Source organism: Lepidochelys olivacea (genome assembly GCF_965140295.1).
Source record: "Lepidochelys olivacea isolate rLepOli2 genome assembly, chromosome: 12".
NCBI classification, from domain to species: Eukaryota; Metazoa; Chordata; order Testudines; family Cheloniidae; genus Lepidochelys; species Lepidochelys olivacea.
Genome location: NC_140422.1, coordinates 7,597,576 through 7,611,966, shown reverse-complemented (window position 1 = coordinate 7,611,966; position 14,391 = coordinate 7,597,576). Strand labels below are relative to the sequence as shown.

At 47.6% G+C, this 14,391-nt stretch overlaps 1 protein-coding gene across 2 annotated transcripts in view; it reads left to right on the top strand.

The window, feature by feature from the left end:
• The window catches only part of SLC12A3 (solute carrier family 12 member 3), a 36,523-nt gene extending 24,269 nt beyond the window's left edge, over nt 1-12,254 (top strand). For both annotated transcript variants that reach the window (XM_084644221.1, XM_084644220.1), the window contains 8 exons: nt 1,076-1,158; nt 3,107-3,184; nt 3,731-3,832; nt 5,707-5,818; nt 7,221-7,307; nt 8,187-8,322; nt 10,163-10,230; nt 11,949-12,254. In XM_084644221.1, the coding sequence (XP_084500347.1) occupies nt 1,076-1,158; nt 3,107-3,184; nt 3,731-3,832; nt 5,707-5,818; nt 7,221-7,307; nt 8,187-8,322; nt 10,163-10,230; nt 11,949-12,090 (808 nt within the window). In that variant the 3' untranslated portion in view covers nt 12,091-12,254. The remainder of the gene's footprint in view (nt 1-1,075; nt 1,159-3,106; nt 3,185-3,730; nt 3,833-5,706; nt 5,819-7,220; nt 7,308-8,186; nt 8,323-10,162; nt 10,231-11,948) is intronic.
• The last annotated feature ends 2,137 nt before the right edge of the window (nt 12,255-14,391 follow it).

The following is a 14,391-nucleotide window of genomic DNA, read 5'->3' as shown; positions in this document are numbered from 1 at the left end:
TCCTTCTGTAAAGGGGGATAAGAATACCTACCTGACCCTGAGTTGTGACTTTCTTTAGAAGGGCAAAGCCTTATTTCCGTGATTGTTTTTATTAGCATGTGTTAAATTAGGTGGATTCCAACCACCACAGTTTATCTGCACCTCAGACGTCTAAATTGCTCTGCCCATTATTGCATCCATACACTGACTACATCTCACCAGCTGCCTTGACCACATCTGATAGGCAAAGGCAATCCCAGGGATGTGTTTGCTTTAGCTTTGCTCCAATTAAGGGCTGACAAGCGTTTGCATCAGTAGCATTTCCAGGCACGTGGGGGAAGAGGATCTGACAAGCTCTGTGCTCTGCACAATCCTGCCCACCCTCTCCATGGGTGGAGAAGACCCTGGATGCAGCAGAAAGATGACAATTCCGTTGCATCATGGGTGCCATGGAGCAGTGGTTTTTGGAAGCTCGCTATGATCTGGGAAGATCCACAGGCCACACTCCCCCCTACTTCCAGTGTGGAAGGGAAACACAGCCACTGTGGTACTGGGGCCTGTGCCCTTAAGGGCTGAGCTTCCCAGACAGCATCTGGGTGGGGCACTGGGAAGCTCTTGTTAGGCACAGCCAGTTGGAACTGGACACAGAATAAAGCAGAGCTCTTGCATTCACCTGAAGCACGGAGTGATCACTGAACACCACCTCTACCACAGCCCTGGGACTGAAGTGAGTAGCTCTTAGACTGCTCTGTGCTGGAGTAGGAAGGGTTCATGTCTCTGGGCTCTCTCTGAGACCCCTCAAGGTGTAGCCTGGCCACCTAGGATTTGTGCTGGGGGCAGGATTTGCTCTGTAGTAACCTCAGTTACAGTGATCACACCAGTACTATTTGTCTTGAAGTTTTGGTTAGCTTTTAAAGGCATTCCCCACTGGAAAGGCTCAGAGGTCAGATTTGTTTGGTGTCTTGTCTCTAACAGTGACCAATGTCAGATGGCTAGCATACTGAACTAAAGGGACAGCCCCTCTGAGCCTGTTCCTAGATTCCCATCGAATGCAAAGAATGTCAGTGCTAAGTGTGTGTTCTCGCTCTCGTTCCAGTGATGCGTTTGACTTCAAGTATGGAATATGCTTAATGAGAACGAAGGAAGGGCTGAATGTTTCCAGAATGATCCAGGCTCACAGTAAGTGTCTGTTGCAGCCACACCTGCAGGAACTGCACCAGCTGCTGCTGGGGTGAGACTGTTAGATCCCTAGTCTTAAGTAGCAGGGAGTGCACACGGGCATATCAGTTGAATGGATGAACACAGTAACTCAAACACAGTAAGTCAAACCCACTTGCCCTTTGCAGATCAGTAACGGTGCCTTTCTTGTTAATAATTAAACAAGGTGTCAAATATAACCTGCAAGAGGAAGGGCTTTGACACAGAACTTTGACTGTACATGGCCAGAATCCTTCTGACTCCTCAAATTCTTCCAGTTACTGCAACTGAACGTGCTATTCTTCACTTCCAGCCCGAAATCATTTCATGGCAGTACTCTGCACTGTTCCATCCGAGCGGCTGCACTGGGGAATGTCACTGGGGAAATGAAGTGTATAACATATTTCTGGGTCATTTCAAAGTGCCCCCTAGCCAGCGGCTAATTGGGTGGCATGGTGAAGGCATGTCCGTTTCATAGCCAATGGCACACAAGGGAGTGGTACTGCCAGCATCACATCTGACCGCCTTTGACGGCCCTGTCCCAGTGGATCAGGTACCCATCTTGCTGCTGGGTGAACTGGAGGTGGCCTTTCAGTGTGAGATCAAATAATACAAACCCACAGCCTTCAGGACCACAGGCAAACCCCTGAACAACTCAGTCACCGTACCTCACCACAGACTTCTGGGTGGGATTGTAAAATTCAGAGCTTGCTTTACAGAGCTCCAGTGTCTGAGATCAGCCTGGCCGCTTGGTTCTCCGTTAATTCATCACCGCGCCCACAAAGAGTGATGAAAGGCTATAGAACGAATTGCCAGTGTCATTACAGCAAATTACTCACAAGGTGACCATTCACTCCCGTGCAGAGGGCTCACACAAAGTCTATGCACCACTTAAGACTCGCTTGAACAGTGCCCGGGCCTTGTGCTCTGCCTTGGGGTAAATTCACCATAGTGAACAGCAGTCCTATGCCATGCACATCTCTGAAATAACAACGAGCTCCTCAGGAGCAGCTGCAACACCCTCTGCCACGGGTGCACAGGAGTTCTTGGGGCTGACAGAAGTGGTCTTTGTCTAAAGTCAATTACCTTCTGCTTTTTAACATGCTTTAAATCTTTGTTAGGTTCTGTTCAGATTGGCTAACGATGAAATTCACCATTGTGCAAAAGGCTGGCATGAAGTCTATGGACCATTTAAGTCTTCAGCGTAGGGCTTAAGTGGAATTTAAGTGATGTCTGTCCTTTGTGCTGGCTGTCTGTGCAGAAGTGATTTTTCCCCTAAACCAGCACACATGCAGCAGAATTTAACGTTGCAACTATAAATGCAAACGTTTTCTAAACTAGCTTTAACTTTTCTGTTCAGGATGTTTTTAAAGTTCAAATTAAAATGAATGTAAGTTCAATGTTCATTGGATTTAGCCATAATAGTTTTCTAAGTGAAAAGAACCTTCCATTGTTTTGTCTTTCACGTCTCCATTGCCTTTATTCTTTATTCTTCAACGAAAAACTGTAGAATTGGAATTAATTTGCAAACTGGACACCATTAAATTAGGCTTGAATAAAGACTGGGAGTGGATGGGTCATTACACAAAGTAAAAATGATTTCCTCATTCTAATTTTTTCCCCTACTGTCACTCACCCCTTCTTGTCAACTGTTTGAAATGGGCCACCCTGATCACCACTACAAAAGTTTTTTTTTCTGCTGCTGATAACAGCCCACCTTAACTGATTAGTCTTGTTGCAGTTGGTATGGCAACACCCGTTGTTTCATGTTCTCTGTGTATATAGATCTTCCTACTGTATTTTCCACTGCATGCATCTGATGAAGTGGGTTTTAGCCCACGAAAGCTTATGCCCAAATAAATTGGTTAGTCTCTAAGGTGCCACAAATACTCCTCGTTTTTTTTTATTCTTCTCATCATCTCTTTTGCAGTTAACCCGGTGTTTGACCCAGCAGAAGACCCTAAAGAGAACGGAGCAAATGGTGTGGTACCCACTGTGACAGGCACATGTTAGTTCTAATCACGTTCATCTTTGTAATATGAAATGCTCACGCTCCAACTTGCAGTGAAAAATAACGATGTTCTACCATATCAGAGCCAACTAGCTGACTGATTTTTGGCTACTAGTTACACAGGGACCCTGGCTGCAAAGTCCAGATCTGAACTTCGCTAAAGTTTGGGTCAGCAGGGTTTGGGGATGTTTGGATCAAGCGTTTTGGTCTAACCAAATACAGAAATAGGGTTCAGCTACTAAGCTTTGCTCTGGATCATACATTTACAGGATATGGCCTAGACCAGTGCTTCTCAAGCTATCTGATGTGGGGGGCTGGCATTTTTTTTTCCAATGTGCATGCAGGCCAGCAGCCAATGGCTCGCAGACCAGCATCGGTCCGCAGACCACCACTTGGAGTAACACTGGTCTAGACAGCATTTTGCTGTAGCCTGCAGGCTGTAAATAGGAAGGGCCTGCCACCTGCTGCAGAGAGTTGGAAGAACAGCACATGTCAAATTCCAGGACCTGTCTCTCATGCTGTGGGTTCTTTCCCCCTTGCTAGTGGATCCGGATGCCCTTACAGCGGAACAGCAAGCAAGCACCATCTTCCAGACTGAACAGGGCAAGAAGACTATTGACATCTACTGGCTCTTTGATGATGGAGGTGACCTTTGACCTTAATAAATACTCCCAGTCTGCACACAGATTTGGGACTTTTTTATCTCATTATTTCCATCCCACCCTTCATTCAGCTCATGAATGAGTCTGATCACTGAAGGTTTTCTGCGCTGCAGCTGGGTCTCAAGCCACTGCAGGGCAATGACCTCTTCAGCTGTGCTCATCCCCATGCATCACCCCCATCTCAGTCATTTCTCAGCAGTGTCAGGGTCAAGTTCTCCGAAGGACAGTTCCTACCCATGCATTTCCAGCTTTCCGCAGGGTGAAGCCCTTCTCAGCAGTGTCCGCCTAGTAGTTGTCAGCTACCCCCAGATCACTGTACTGCTCCTGTACAGTGCTGTTAAGCTCCACCAAAACCTTGCCATGCTTGGCCAGCGTGGCCTACTGAGGACATTGCCTGAGATTCTCAAAGGCGATGAAGAGAGGTAGGTGCCCAACTCTCATTGAAACCAGTGGGATTTGGGTGCCCAACTCTCTTGGACTCTTTTTGCAAATCTCACTCATACTCTCTTTGCAAAATCTCTCCTGCACTGCCCTTTCTACCAGGACTGCTGATAGCACAGCAGGAGGCTTTCAATATAATCGTTTTGAGCAGAAAACATTCGACAGCAGCACTGGCTACAGAGACTTGCTTCTGTTAATCATGTTTGTTACAGTAGCACCTAGGGACCAACCGAGATGGGGGTTCAGTTGTGCAAGGCACGGTACAGACATAAGCAGTAGGCTGTCTCTGCCCAAAAGGGTTGCCATCTAAATAGACAGGACAGACATGGGGTAGTGGAAAAGAATACAATCTACAAGCAGAGCAATCAATGTGATGATGGCAAATGGAGTATTTGTTCCATGATTTTTTCCCCCAAGAGTGTTAGGTAGGAGGAAACAGCTAAACGGAAAGACAAGAGAAGGGAGAGGAGTGACAGGGACAGAACAGAGGAAAACCTCGAGGGGAGGAAGGTAGGAGGGTAAGATGTGGAGTGAAGCTGAGGTGAATTACTATATTATTAGGGCTGTCAATTAATCACAGTTAATGCATGACATTAACACAAAGCAAACTAACTAGATTAAAAAACATAGTTGCGATTAATTGCAGTTTTAAATGCACTGTTAAACAATACCAAAATACCAATTTATATTTATTATAAACACTTTTTGGATGTTTTTCTACATTTTCAAATATATTGCTTGCGATTACAACACAGAATACAAAGCATACAGTGCTCACTTTCTATTATTATTTTTTATTCCAAATATTTGCACTGTAAAAAAAGAGAAAAGAAAGAGTATTTTTCAATTCACCTCATACAAGTCCGCTCAGTCCTACGTCTTGTTCAGCCAATCGCTCAGACAAACACGTTTATTTACATTAATGAGAGAGAACGCTTCTTATTTACAATGTCACCTGAAAGTAAGCACAGGCGTTCGCAATGCACTGTTGTAGACGGTGCTGCAAGGTATTTACATGCCAGATATGCTAAACCTTTGTATGCCCCTTCATGGTTCGATTTGTAGGCACTAAAGTTTTACACTGTGTTTGAGTGCAGTTATGTAAAAAATAATAATTCTACATTTGTAATTTGCACTTTCAAGATAAAGAGACTGCACTACAATATTTGCATGAGTCTCCATCTGGGACTAACTGCAGCCCAGAGATCTGGCAATGCAGGGTGTGATTTTTAGCTGGGGACATTTAATACTAGACGGAGCAGTACGCTAGAAAATACATCCCAGGGTGCAATCTCACACTGGTGGGGGGATGGGCTGGCAAGCACACAGAGTCTTCTCCATTTCTGATTTAGAATGTTAAATAGTTGTTTCGTCCCCAAAAGTAAGAACCAATCCTTGTGCTCTTCCCTGTGGCAGGTCTCACGCTCCTGATTCCATACCTCCTCAGCCGCAAGAAGCGGTGGGGCAAGTGCAAAACCCGGGTGTTTGTTGGTGGGCAGATCCACAGGATGGATGAAGAGAGGAAAGCGTGAGTGCATTACTGAGCATTGATCAAATAGAGCTTGTGAGACCATTAGCTGCCACTAATCCCATCGATAATTCAGAGTCACTTCTGTTATGATTTTTTGTACACAAAGTGCCTAGTACAAAGCCTAGTGTAGCCAATAGGAGTCTTTCCATTGACTTGAGTGGACCTTGCATCAACTCTGTATATTCAGTCAGAATAGCGTGTCTTTTGGATTAATTGAAATAACTAAGGAAGAAAGAACAAAAGCAAAGTCTCCATGGGAGAGCCCAATCTGTGTGTCTGCTGTGAAATCAACTCAACCGCCCAAAATGGCAGCTTGCCTCACCAGATTCCTAGAAATGTAAAAGCACAGCATACAGAAAACGAAAGAATAACAGTTACCTGCCACCTACCCCACAGGTTGTACTATCTCACAGATTTGCTGCACCTTCTGGGGATTTAAGTCTGGAATTTTGCTGTTTATCCAACACTCTTCTCTTCGTTTTAGAAATGTCAGAAGCTCTTTTTTTTTATTTTGATCATTTTTAAATTGTATTTCTTATGCATTGGTGCCATAGTCCTGGTCATCAGCTTGTGTAAATCAGCGTAATTCCATTCCAGCTAATGGAGCTATGTTGATTTTCATCATTGGAGGATCTGCTCCATTTGTTTGTTTGTCTGTTTATTCTAAAGTGACATTGCTTGTGTTTGTGGGAAAATGTATTGAGAGTACACAAGGGTTGAGAATAAAAAATGCAAATATGATTTTTAAAAATCCAAACCCTAGGGCCATGGAAATGAAATTCCCGCTGGTAAGAGGCCTGAACTAGGTGGCTCGTGAAATTACAGGAGCTGAACACAGAAAGAGCTGTCAGCAGTAAATGGGAAAGTAGCTGAATGCCACTACAGAAGATGTGGTAGTTAGGTGATATTGTTAAATACTCAGTGGACCAGAAAAAGAGAAATTGGCAATGCCATGAAAGCTTCCCCTGCTACCTCCCAGTTCTGACTTTTCACCTTGAAGATGACCGTGCCAATACTTACTACCTGGCTAAATTCTTACTACCATAAGTGGGCCTAGTGTTTGCAGGGCTTGTTAGGCAGACAGATATTTACAATAATACTCTTCTTTAGCACTTTACATCAGTAGAGCTCAAAGTGCTCCATAAAAGAGGTCAGTAGCAATTTCCCTATTTTACAGAGGGGGAAACTGAGGCACAGAGAGGCAAATTGACTTAACCATGGTTACTCAGCAGGCCAGTGGCGGAGCCATGACTAGAACCCAGGTCTCCTGAGTCTCAGGCTACTGATCTGCTTCTCTTGAGTCTTAAATGTTCAGAGAGTTTCTGGGATGGTCAGTAAAATATTGAGCAGGAAAAACTGAGTAGATTTTTTAAAAATCCCCCCTTTTTCTCTCTTACAGGATTGTCTCTCTGTTGAGCAAGTTCCGACTTGGGTTCCATGAGGTGCATGTCCTTCCAGACATTAACCAGAAACCACGCCCTGAACAGTACGTTATTGCTACAGTTTTTGTCTTTGCCTCTTTCATTCTCTAGACATGGTTCCTGTGTGTGTGTGTGTGTGTGTGTGTCTTGATTGTGGGTATATCAAGTGGTTAATAAGTCCATCAATGGCTATCCTCCATGAACTTATCCAGGTTTTTTTTAACCCAGTTATACATTTAGCTATTGTAACACCCTATGGCAATGAGTTCCACAGGTTAATTTGTGTGTTGTGTGAAAAAGCATTTTCTGTTGTTTGTATTAAACCTGCTGCCCATTAATTTTATTGGGTGACCTCAGTTTTTTGTATTGTAGGAAAGTATAAATAACACTTCTCTATTCACTTTCTCCTCACCATTTGTGCTTTTATAGCCCTCCGTCATATTCCACTTCAGTCACCACTTTTCTAAGCTGAACAGCCTTGATCTTTTTAGTCTCTCCTCATATGGAAGCCATTCCAGACCCTTGATGGTCTTTGTTGCCCTTCTCTGAACCAGTTCCAGTTCCATGATATCCTTTATGAAATGGGGGAACCAGACCTGCACCCAGTATTCAAGGTGTGGGTGAACCATGGATTTATATAGAGGCATTATGATATTTTCTGTCTTATTTTCTACCCCTTTCTTAATGGCTCTTAACATACTGTTAGCTTTCTTGATCACCGCTGTGCATTGAGCTGAAGTTTTCAGGGAACTATCCATGATGACTCAGACCTGACCAGCACTCTTGTTGATCCAGGATCTCTCTTCAGAAGACAGAAACAAACAACAGCCGCCATCTTTCTAATGTGATCCCGTGGCTTGCTCACAAACCCTAGCAGCATTTACCCAGTACAGCAAATGTCAGGACAGAGCTCCAATCCTATCATGCTCTTTGTTTGTTTGCAGCATCAAGAGATTTGATGACCTGATCGCCCCCTTTAGGCTGAACGATGGGTTTAAGGACGAGGCCGTGGTGAATGAAATGAGGCGTGACTGCCCCTGGAAGATTTCTGATGAGGAGGTTAATAAAAACAAAGCAAAGGTAGGGACATGACCACTGCTATTGGGAGATTTCAACAGCTGGGCAAGGGAGATTACCTAGGAATTCTCATGTAAAGGATTTTCCTGACCTAATCCACGATTCAGAAAGCTTTTCTTGCTTCCAGGCTTTTCCAGGATCCCAATCCTGTAAGGTGCCGTGAGCGCCTCCTGTGGGTTGCTGAGCACCCTCCACTCCCACTGAAATCACTACAAGGCAATAGCATTCAGCACCTTACAGGATTGGGCCGTTAATGATTTGGGAGCCCTCTGGGCTCCATCCTGCACCTACTGATGTCAATGGAAGTGTTGCTGTTGACTTCACTGGGTGCAGACTGGATCCTTCAAGAGCTCGTCTGCTGCTGTGGAGAACAGAGTGAGCTGCAGAGGGTTTTCATGCTGATTCCATGCTGAAGCAGTGGAAGGACCAAAGGGTTTGGAAGAGAGAGGTTAAGGGAGGCGGCATCGTTTGGCTGGAGACGAGGTCAGCAGGCAGACCGGGCTGACTTTAGGAATGCCCGGTGCTGGCAACTAGGGGCCTCACCAGTAACTAGGGTGAGGTCATGGTTCATCCTTAATCTCATGCAGGGCCGGATTAACCTTTTGTGGGCCCGGCGCCAAACATATATGTGGACCCCATGGAGGCAATGGAGCATGGCGAGGGGCCAGCCAGAGGCAATGGGGCATGGCGTGGCAGGGGTGGCCCTGCTCCGCCCAATGCGAGGGCACTATTTACAAACCAACAGTTGCCAGACGCACAGTGGCCTGCCCGACCCTGTGCTGGCAACAAGCCCCTTCCCCTCAGGGGCAGGCCTATGCCGCACCACACAGCCCCCCCCGCCCAACACTCCCCGACTCCCTGTGGCCAGAGGCCCCTTGGACCCACTATGCCTAGCGCCCGCCCAGACCCACCCACAAATGCACAGGATCCTGCACAACACCACCCCTGCCCACAGCCCCACGACAACTGCCCAGCACCCCCCACAGAACCCCCACTCCCTAGTGCCCCAACACACACAGATCCTCCCCACCGCTTCACAGCCCAGCAATCCCCCATACTCTCCACAGACCCACTCCCCCAAGCTCTGCCTCCTGGCCGCACTCACCAGCCCTCTGGGAGGCGACTGTGTCTCCCGGGCTGAGCCGGCAGTGCAGCCAGGGCTGGTCCCAGGGCTGGGAATCGCTCCGGCCCCTCAGGAGTGGCGCGATTAGCCAGGCCAGGGCCTGCCCGGCCGGGCTCCCTCAAGACGCACTTGCCAGGAGGGTCCCAGCCAAGCCCTCCACACTGTTCCCCCCCACACACACACACACAGACACACACCTGGCCGAGACTGGCCAGTCTTCTGCACCAGTCCCAAGCGGCCCAGCTCTGGGGGGACAGGTGGGGGCCCACAGGTGGTGGGAAGCAGAGACTTCCCAGAGCCGGAGGTGCACTGGGGTCTGAGCAGGGGGGGTGGGGCGAGGGAGCAGAGAGGAGCCCTTGGCCAGCCAGCGGGCGGGCCGAGAGGAGCAAGTGGTGGGTGGGGGGAGCCAGCGGGGTCTTGGGGCACAGGGCAAGCAGAGCAGGCCGGGGCCCCTTCTGAGCATGGGCCCGGCTCCATGACGCCACTGGAGCCATTGTAAACCCAGCACTAATCCCGTGGGACAGTCCCGAGTGTCACAGATCTCTCCTCTGTTTGGCAAACGACCACAGCCCTGCAGCATGCGCTCAGGACTCACTGAAGTCGATGGAATGACTCCCACTGGGGACGACGGGTGTTGAATCAGGGAAATCCACGGGCATTCCGGGGGGACGCTGCCTGATTGACTTTGTGCTGATGTGATTTTTACTTCTTGCTCCTTAGTCACTTCGCCAAGTGAGACTGAATGAGATTTTGCTGGATTACTCACGGGATGCTGCTCTCATAGCCATGTAAGTAACAGCAGCCTCCAGGGTGATCAGGGTCCATAATGTGCCTCTTATGTATTGTCTTCTCCAGCAAGTCAGTGTATTGACGGGCTGTTCTTGTTCTTGGATAGATTACTATGGAAACAGTCCCTTCAGTCTTTTCCCTTCTACATAATAACAACTAAGCAGACACTACCAGTCCATGTATGCCCACAAGTATACCCCCTTCTATGCAGCATTTGCAGAAAAGCCCACCGAAAAATACTAGTTTTCTACAGTGATGGCCTCATACACTATGAGCGATGTTATTATAGGAGGTAGGGCTCAGGATCATTACTGTAGCATAATGCAATATTTTTTCAATTTGTTTGTACAATAGTGCAGCAGTTTGGAGCAGACCTAATTGTGTAGATTGGATAATTGCTCCTCTGATGATATAATCTCCACCTAGAAGGCCAGGTTCTCTGCTGCTCCAGAAGAGGGGAAGGGGCCACAAAAAAGCTGGTTGCAGCTCCCTGATTCAGGTTGGCTCAATGCTGGAACCTGTCCTGGCATAATTTAGAGCAGCCTCAAGGTTGCTTTAAACTATACCAGTGGGTAGAATCCCATAAAAAGGCCAATCTCAGGCTCAGAATAGCTGGAATGCAACAGCACTCCAGTTGTATTGGCTTTGCCAAGGTGGTGTGTGGGAGTTGTGTAGGAGTGGGTTACATGTCACATGGCTGATGACTCCACATGGCGGGGGAATTCTCAACTGGGGAGGTCCATCTGCTTTCTGGCCCCTGTTTCACCTCCTGAGTGGTGCAAAAGGGCTGGATTTCACAACAAAATCTGGCCCATAAGGCCTATTGGGTGTAGATTTGGAGGCTACATTCATATGGCCATAAACAGGTGAGCAGGTGTCCCTGTGTCAGTGATGCCCAGTTAGATTTTGACTCTTGTGAGACTGTCATTCATTCAGAAATCTTTTCAACCCTCCAGACAGTGTTGGTCACAAATGTGACACAGGAAGCCGAGCCCCTCTCCTGTCAAGGCCAGCTGACTGAATTCACTTAACTTTCTTCTGGTCCTTGCCCTGATTGTAAGAGCTACACGTCACGAGCACTGAACTCCCCCCACAGCCTGTAGTCACAGACCACCTAGTGACCAGTTGAGGAAACACAGCTCTTCATTTGTGAATGCTTGACATGACACAACCTATTCAGGGAACTGAATCTTAAACAGGGGCTGCCTATGGAAGCATCTGCAGCACAAGGACTGTTTATAGGGCGAGTCAAGTTTACCAGTTCTGCTCAGCTCCTCTGCTAGCAGAGATAGTACAAAGAAAGCAGAATTCAAAGTGAACAGGAATCAGTGTGGTGGACAGGACCCAGAAAGTTGGTGGCACGCAGTTGGTATGAGGTTTCAGAGTAGCAGCCATGTTAGTCTGTATTCGCGAAAAGACCAGGAGGACTTGTGGCACCTTAGAGACTAACCAATTTATTTGAGCATAAGCTTTCGTGAGCTACAGCTCACTTCATCGGATGCTGTAGCTCATGAAAGCTTATGCTCAAATAAATTGGTTAGTCTCTAAGGTGCCACAAGTCCTCCTGTTCTTTTCGTGTATGAGGTGGATCTATAATCTGCAAATCTACATGGACTCGTTACACAGGGAATAAAACTCTTCCAAGGCAAAAATAGATGCAAGGGTTTTCTCCTCCCCCCCTTTATACCTCTCTTGTTTTTGTTCTTCTCCTTTCCAGAACCTTGCCAATAGGCAGAAAGGGGCGATGCCCCAGCTCCCTCTATATGGCCTGGCTAGAAACCCTCTCGCAAGACCTGAGACCCCCAGTTATTCTGACCAGAGGAAACCAAGAAAATGTTCTGACGTTTTACTGCCAATAGAATGTGGTTGAATGCACGGTGGGTTGGGATGTGACTTTTTCAGGCCAGGTTTTGGCCTTGGAATGAACTCTTCCGGTTTTTCGGGTGCTAGTCACTGGTAAAAGCAAACTCTCCTGGTTTCAGCTGATGGCAACCATTGATAAAGGATTACTGATGGGAAATGACTAACACTGGTTTATACCACTCTGCTCTCCCCCTCCTGAAAACTGATCTCGCTGATCCTAGTCTTTGCATATCCCGGGAGCGCCTTAATACCACCACATGCCAAATGTTGTATGGGGGGAATAATGTGTTCTTGAGTTCTCTAATGCAAATTCCTGGGTGGGACCTATTGGGCAACAAAGAGGAGGCAGTAATGGGGGGAAAGTTAGAGGTTTTACGTGGGAGTTTTCAAAGCTGCCTAAAAGATTTGGATGCCCAAATGAACTGGGCTTCCAGTTCCCCCAGATATCATCTGGCCCATTTATTTCCCATTAATTTGCTGAAAACGACCCTGTGATTCCAATCAGAATGTGACTGCTGGCTGTTAGAAGCTGGGAAATTCATCAAAGATTCTAGCCCCAATTGTATAGTAGCTGTATACTCCTTTGTCAGTGAAGGAAAGAGGCTGGTGAGAGAAGAGAAAGGGGGTGAGGGAAAACTGGAAGAAAAATTAATAGGGACGGGTCTTGCCTTAGAATTTTGGGGAAGAAAAGGGAGACCCCACTGCATTACAATCCTGCACTGCAGCGTAGAGGTTTGTGCCAATGACCACGCATTGCTCCAGGATGTTCTGCTGCTGTGTCAGCACATATTGTGTCTCCTTTGTCCCTACAAAGGAAACTGCACTGTTAAAAATCTGAACTGTTCCATTCTCATGACACTCAGGAAGTCAGGTTTACTGACCCTTAGTAAAGCTGAGGAAACTGAGGCAGAGAGGTTAAGTGAGAGGCCCAAGGCCACACTGTGAGTCACTAGCAGAGCTAGGATTAGAACTCCGCACTCTGACTCCCAGCCATTCCCTCATTCCTGCTGGCCACACTGCCTCCCTCATTATTATAGCCATTTTACAGCTGGCGATGCTGAGAGAGGTGATGTGATCTACCAAAGGTCACACAACATGTCAGTGGCAGACTTCGGGTCTCCTGATCCCCAGGCCAGTTTTCTAATCAACCTTCTTCTAAGATACTGTCAGAGACAGATTTGGTTCAGAGTGAATGCTACGGGGAATGTGCTCACCATAGGGTTTGACAGTGATACTGCCATCCTCCCTGGTCGTGTTTGTTTCAATGACCTACCCTGACCCCAATCAAGCATTAGCGAGCGCACTTGTCTGCCTTCCTTAGACCCCCACAGAACACTGGCGGGGGGTACATGAAACACGCCGCCCTGCAGTCCTCTCTTCTATTAAAAACGGGTATTAAGCTCGCAAAACCCATAGGCCTGTCGGGTGAGGGAAAGTGGCTGCCCATGTGTGAAATGAGGGGGGAAATGAGTGGCCCACAGTGGCAACTGATGCTTATTGTCTTCTACCATTTCCTTCTGGAGTGACACCTTGGCATTGCCCTGAGCCTTAGCTCTGTCTGGTGACACTGCATCACCTGGTCTGGCTGTCAGCACCTCGGCCTAAGGCTGTGTGAAATTCCCTGTTCTTGCTCCCACTGGTTCAGTTCTGCCCGCAGCAGCATGGTGGGAGCAGTGGTGAAGACAGGGGTCCAGGGGTAACCCTGCTCAGGGCAAGGCAGCGTGATAGGATGCTTAAAACCCTGGCAGGTGCTGGTGCCTGTCCGCACTAGTGCTCCCATGTTTGAAACCACTGGTGAGACTGCTACCCGAGCGTCAGCAAAGCCTAGGTCACCCTGACCTTGGCATGGGTACCAGGCTCTGCTTTTCACAATGGCCATGGATTGTTTTCAGCCATGTGTGACGTGGGCAGCACAAATGGACTTCTCTCCAGTGCCGAGCCGGAGGCTGGTGTTTTTCCACCCAGTAAACTCTTCCATCATGGAGAAAAATCCCTCCCTCCCAGTACTTCAGAGACGTGAGTGACAGAGGCAGCCAGGCCAATTCATTTCTTGTCTTTGGGATGGTGAAAGGTGCTGGGCTGACCTGGAGACTGCAGTCCTGTCTTTCCTCAGAACAGGTAAAGCCTGGGCAGCAGCAATGGAGGCTTTCCACATGCTGGGTCTTAATTCGGACCAGCTGTCATGGTTCCATTTCCTTGGCCCTTTAAATCCTTGGCCTCACCTGCACATCCACCAATGTGATATATGCCATCATGTGCCAGCAATGCCCCTCTGCCATGTACATTGGTCAAACTGG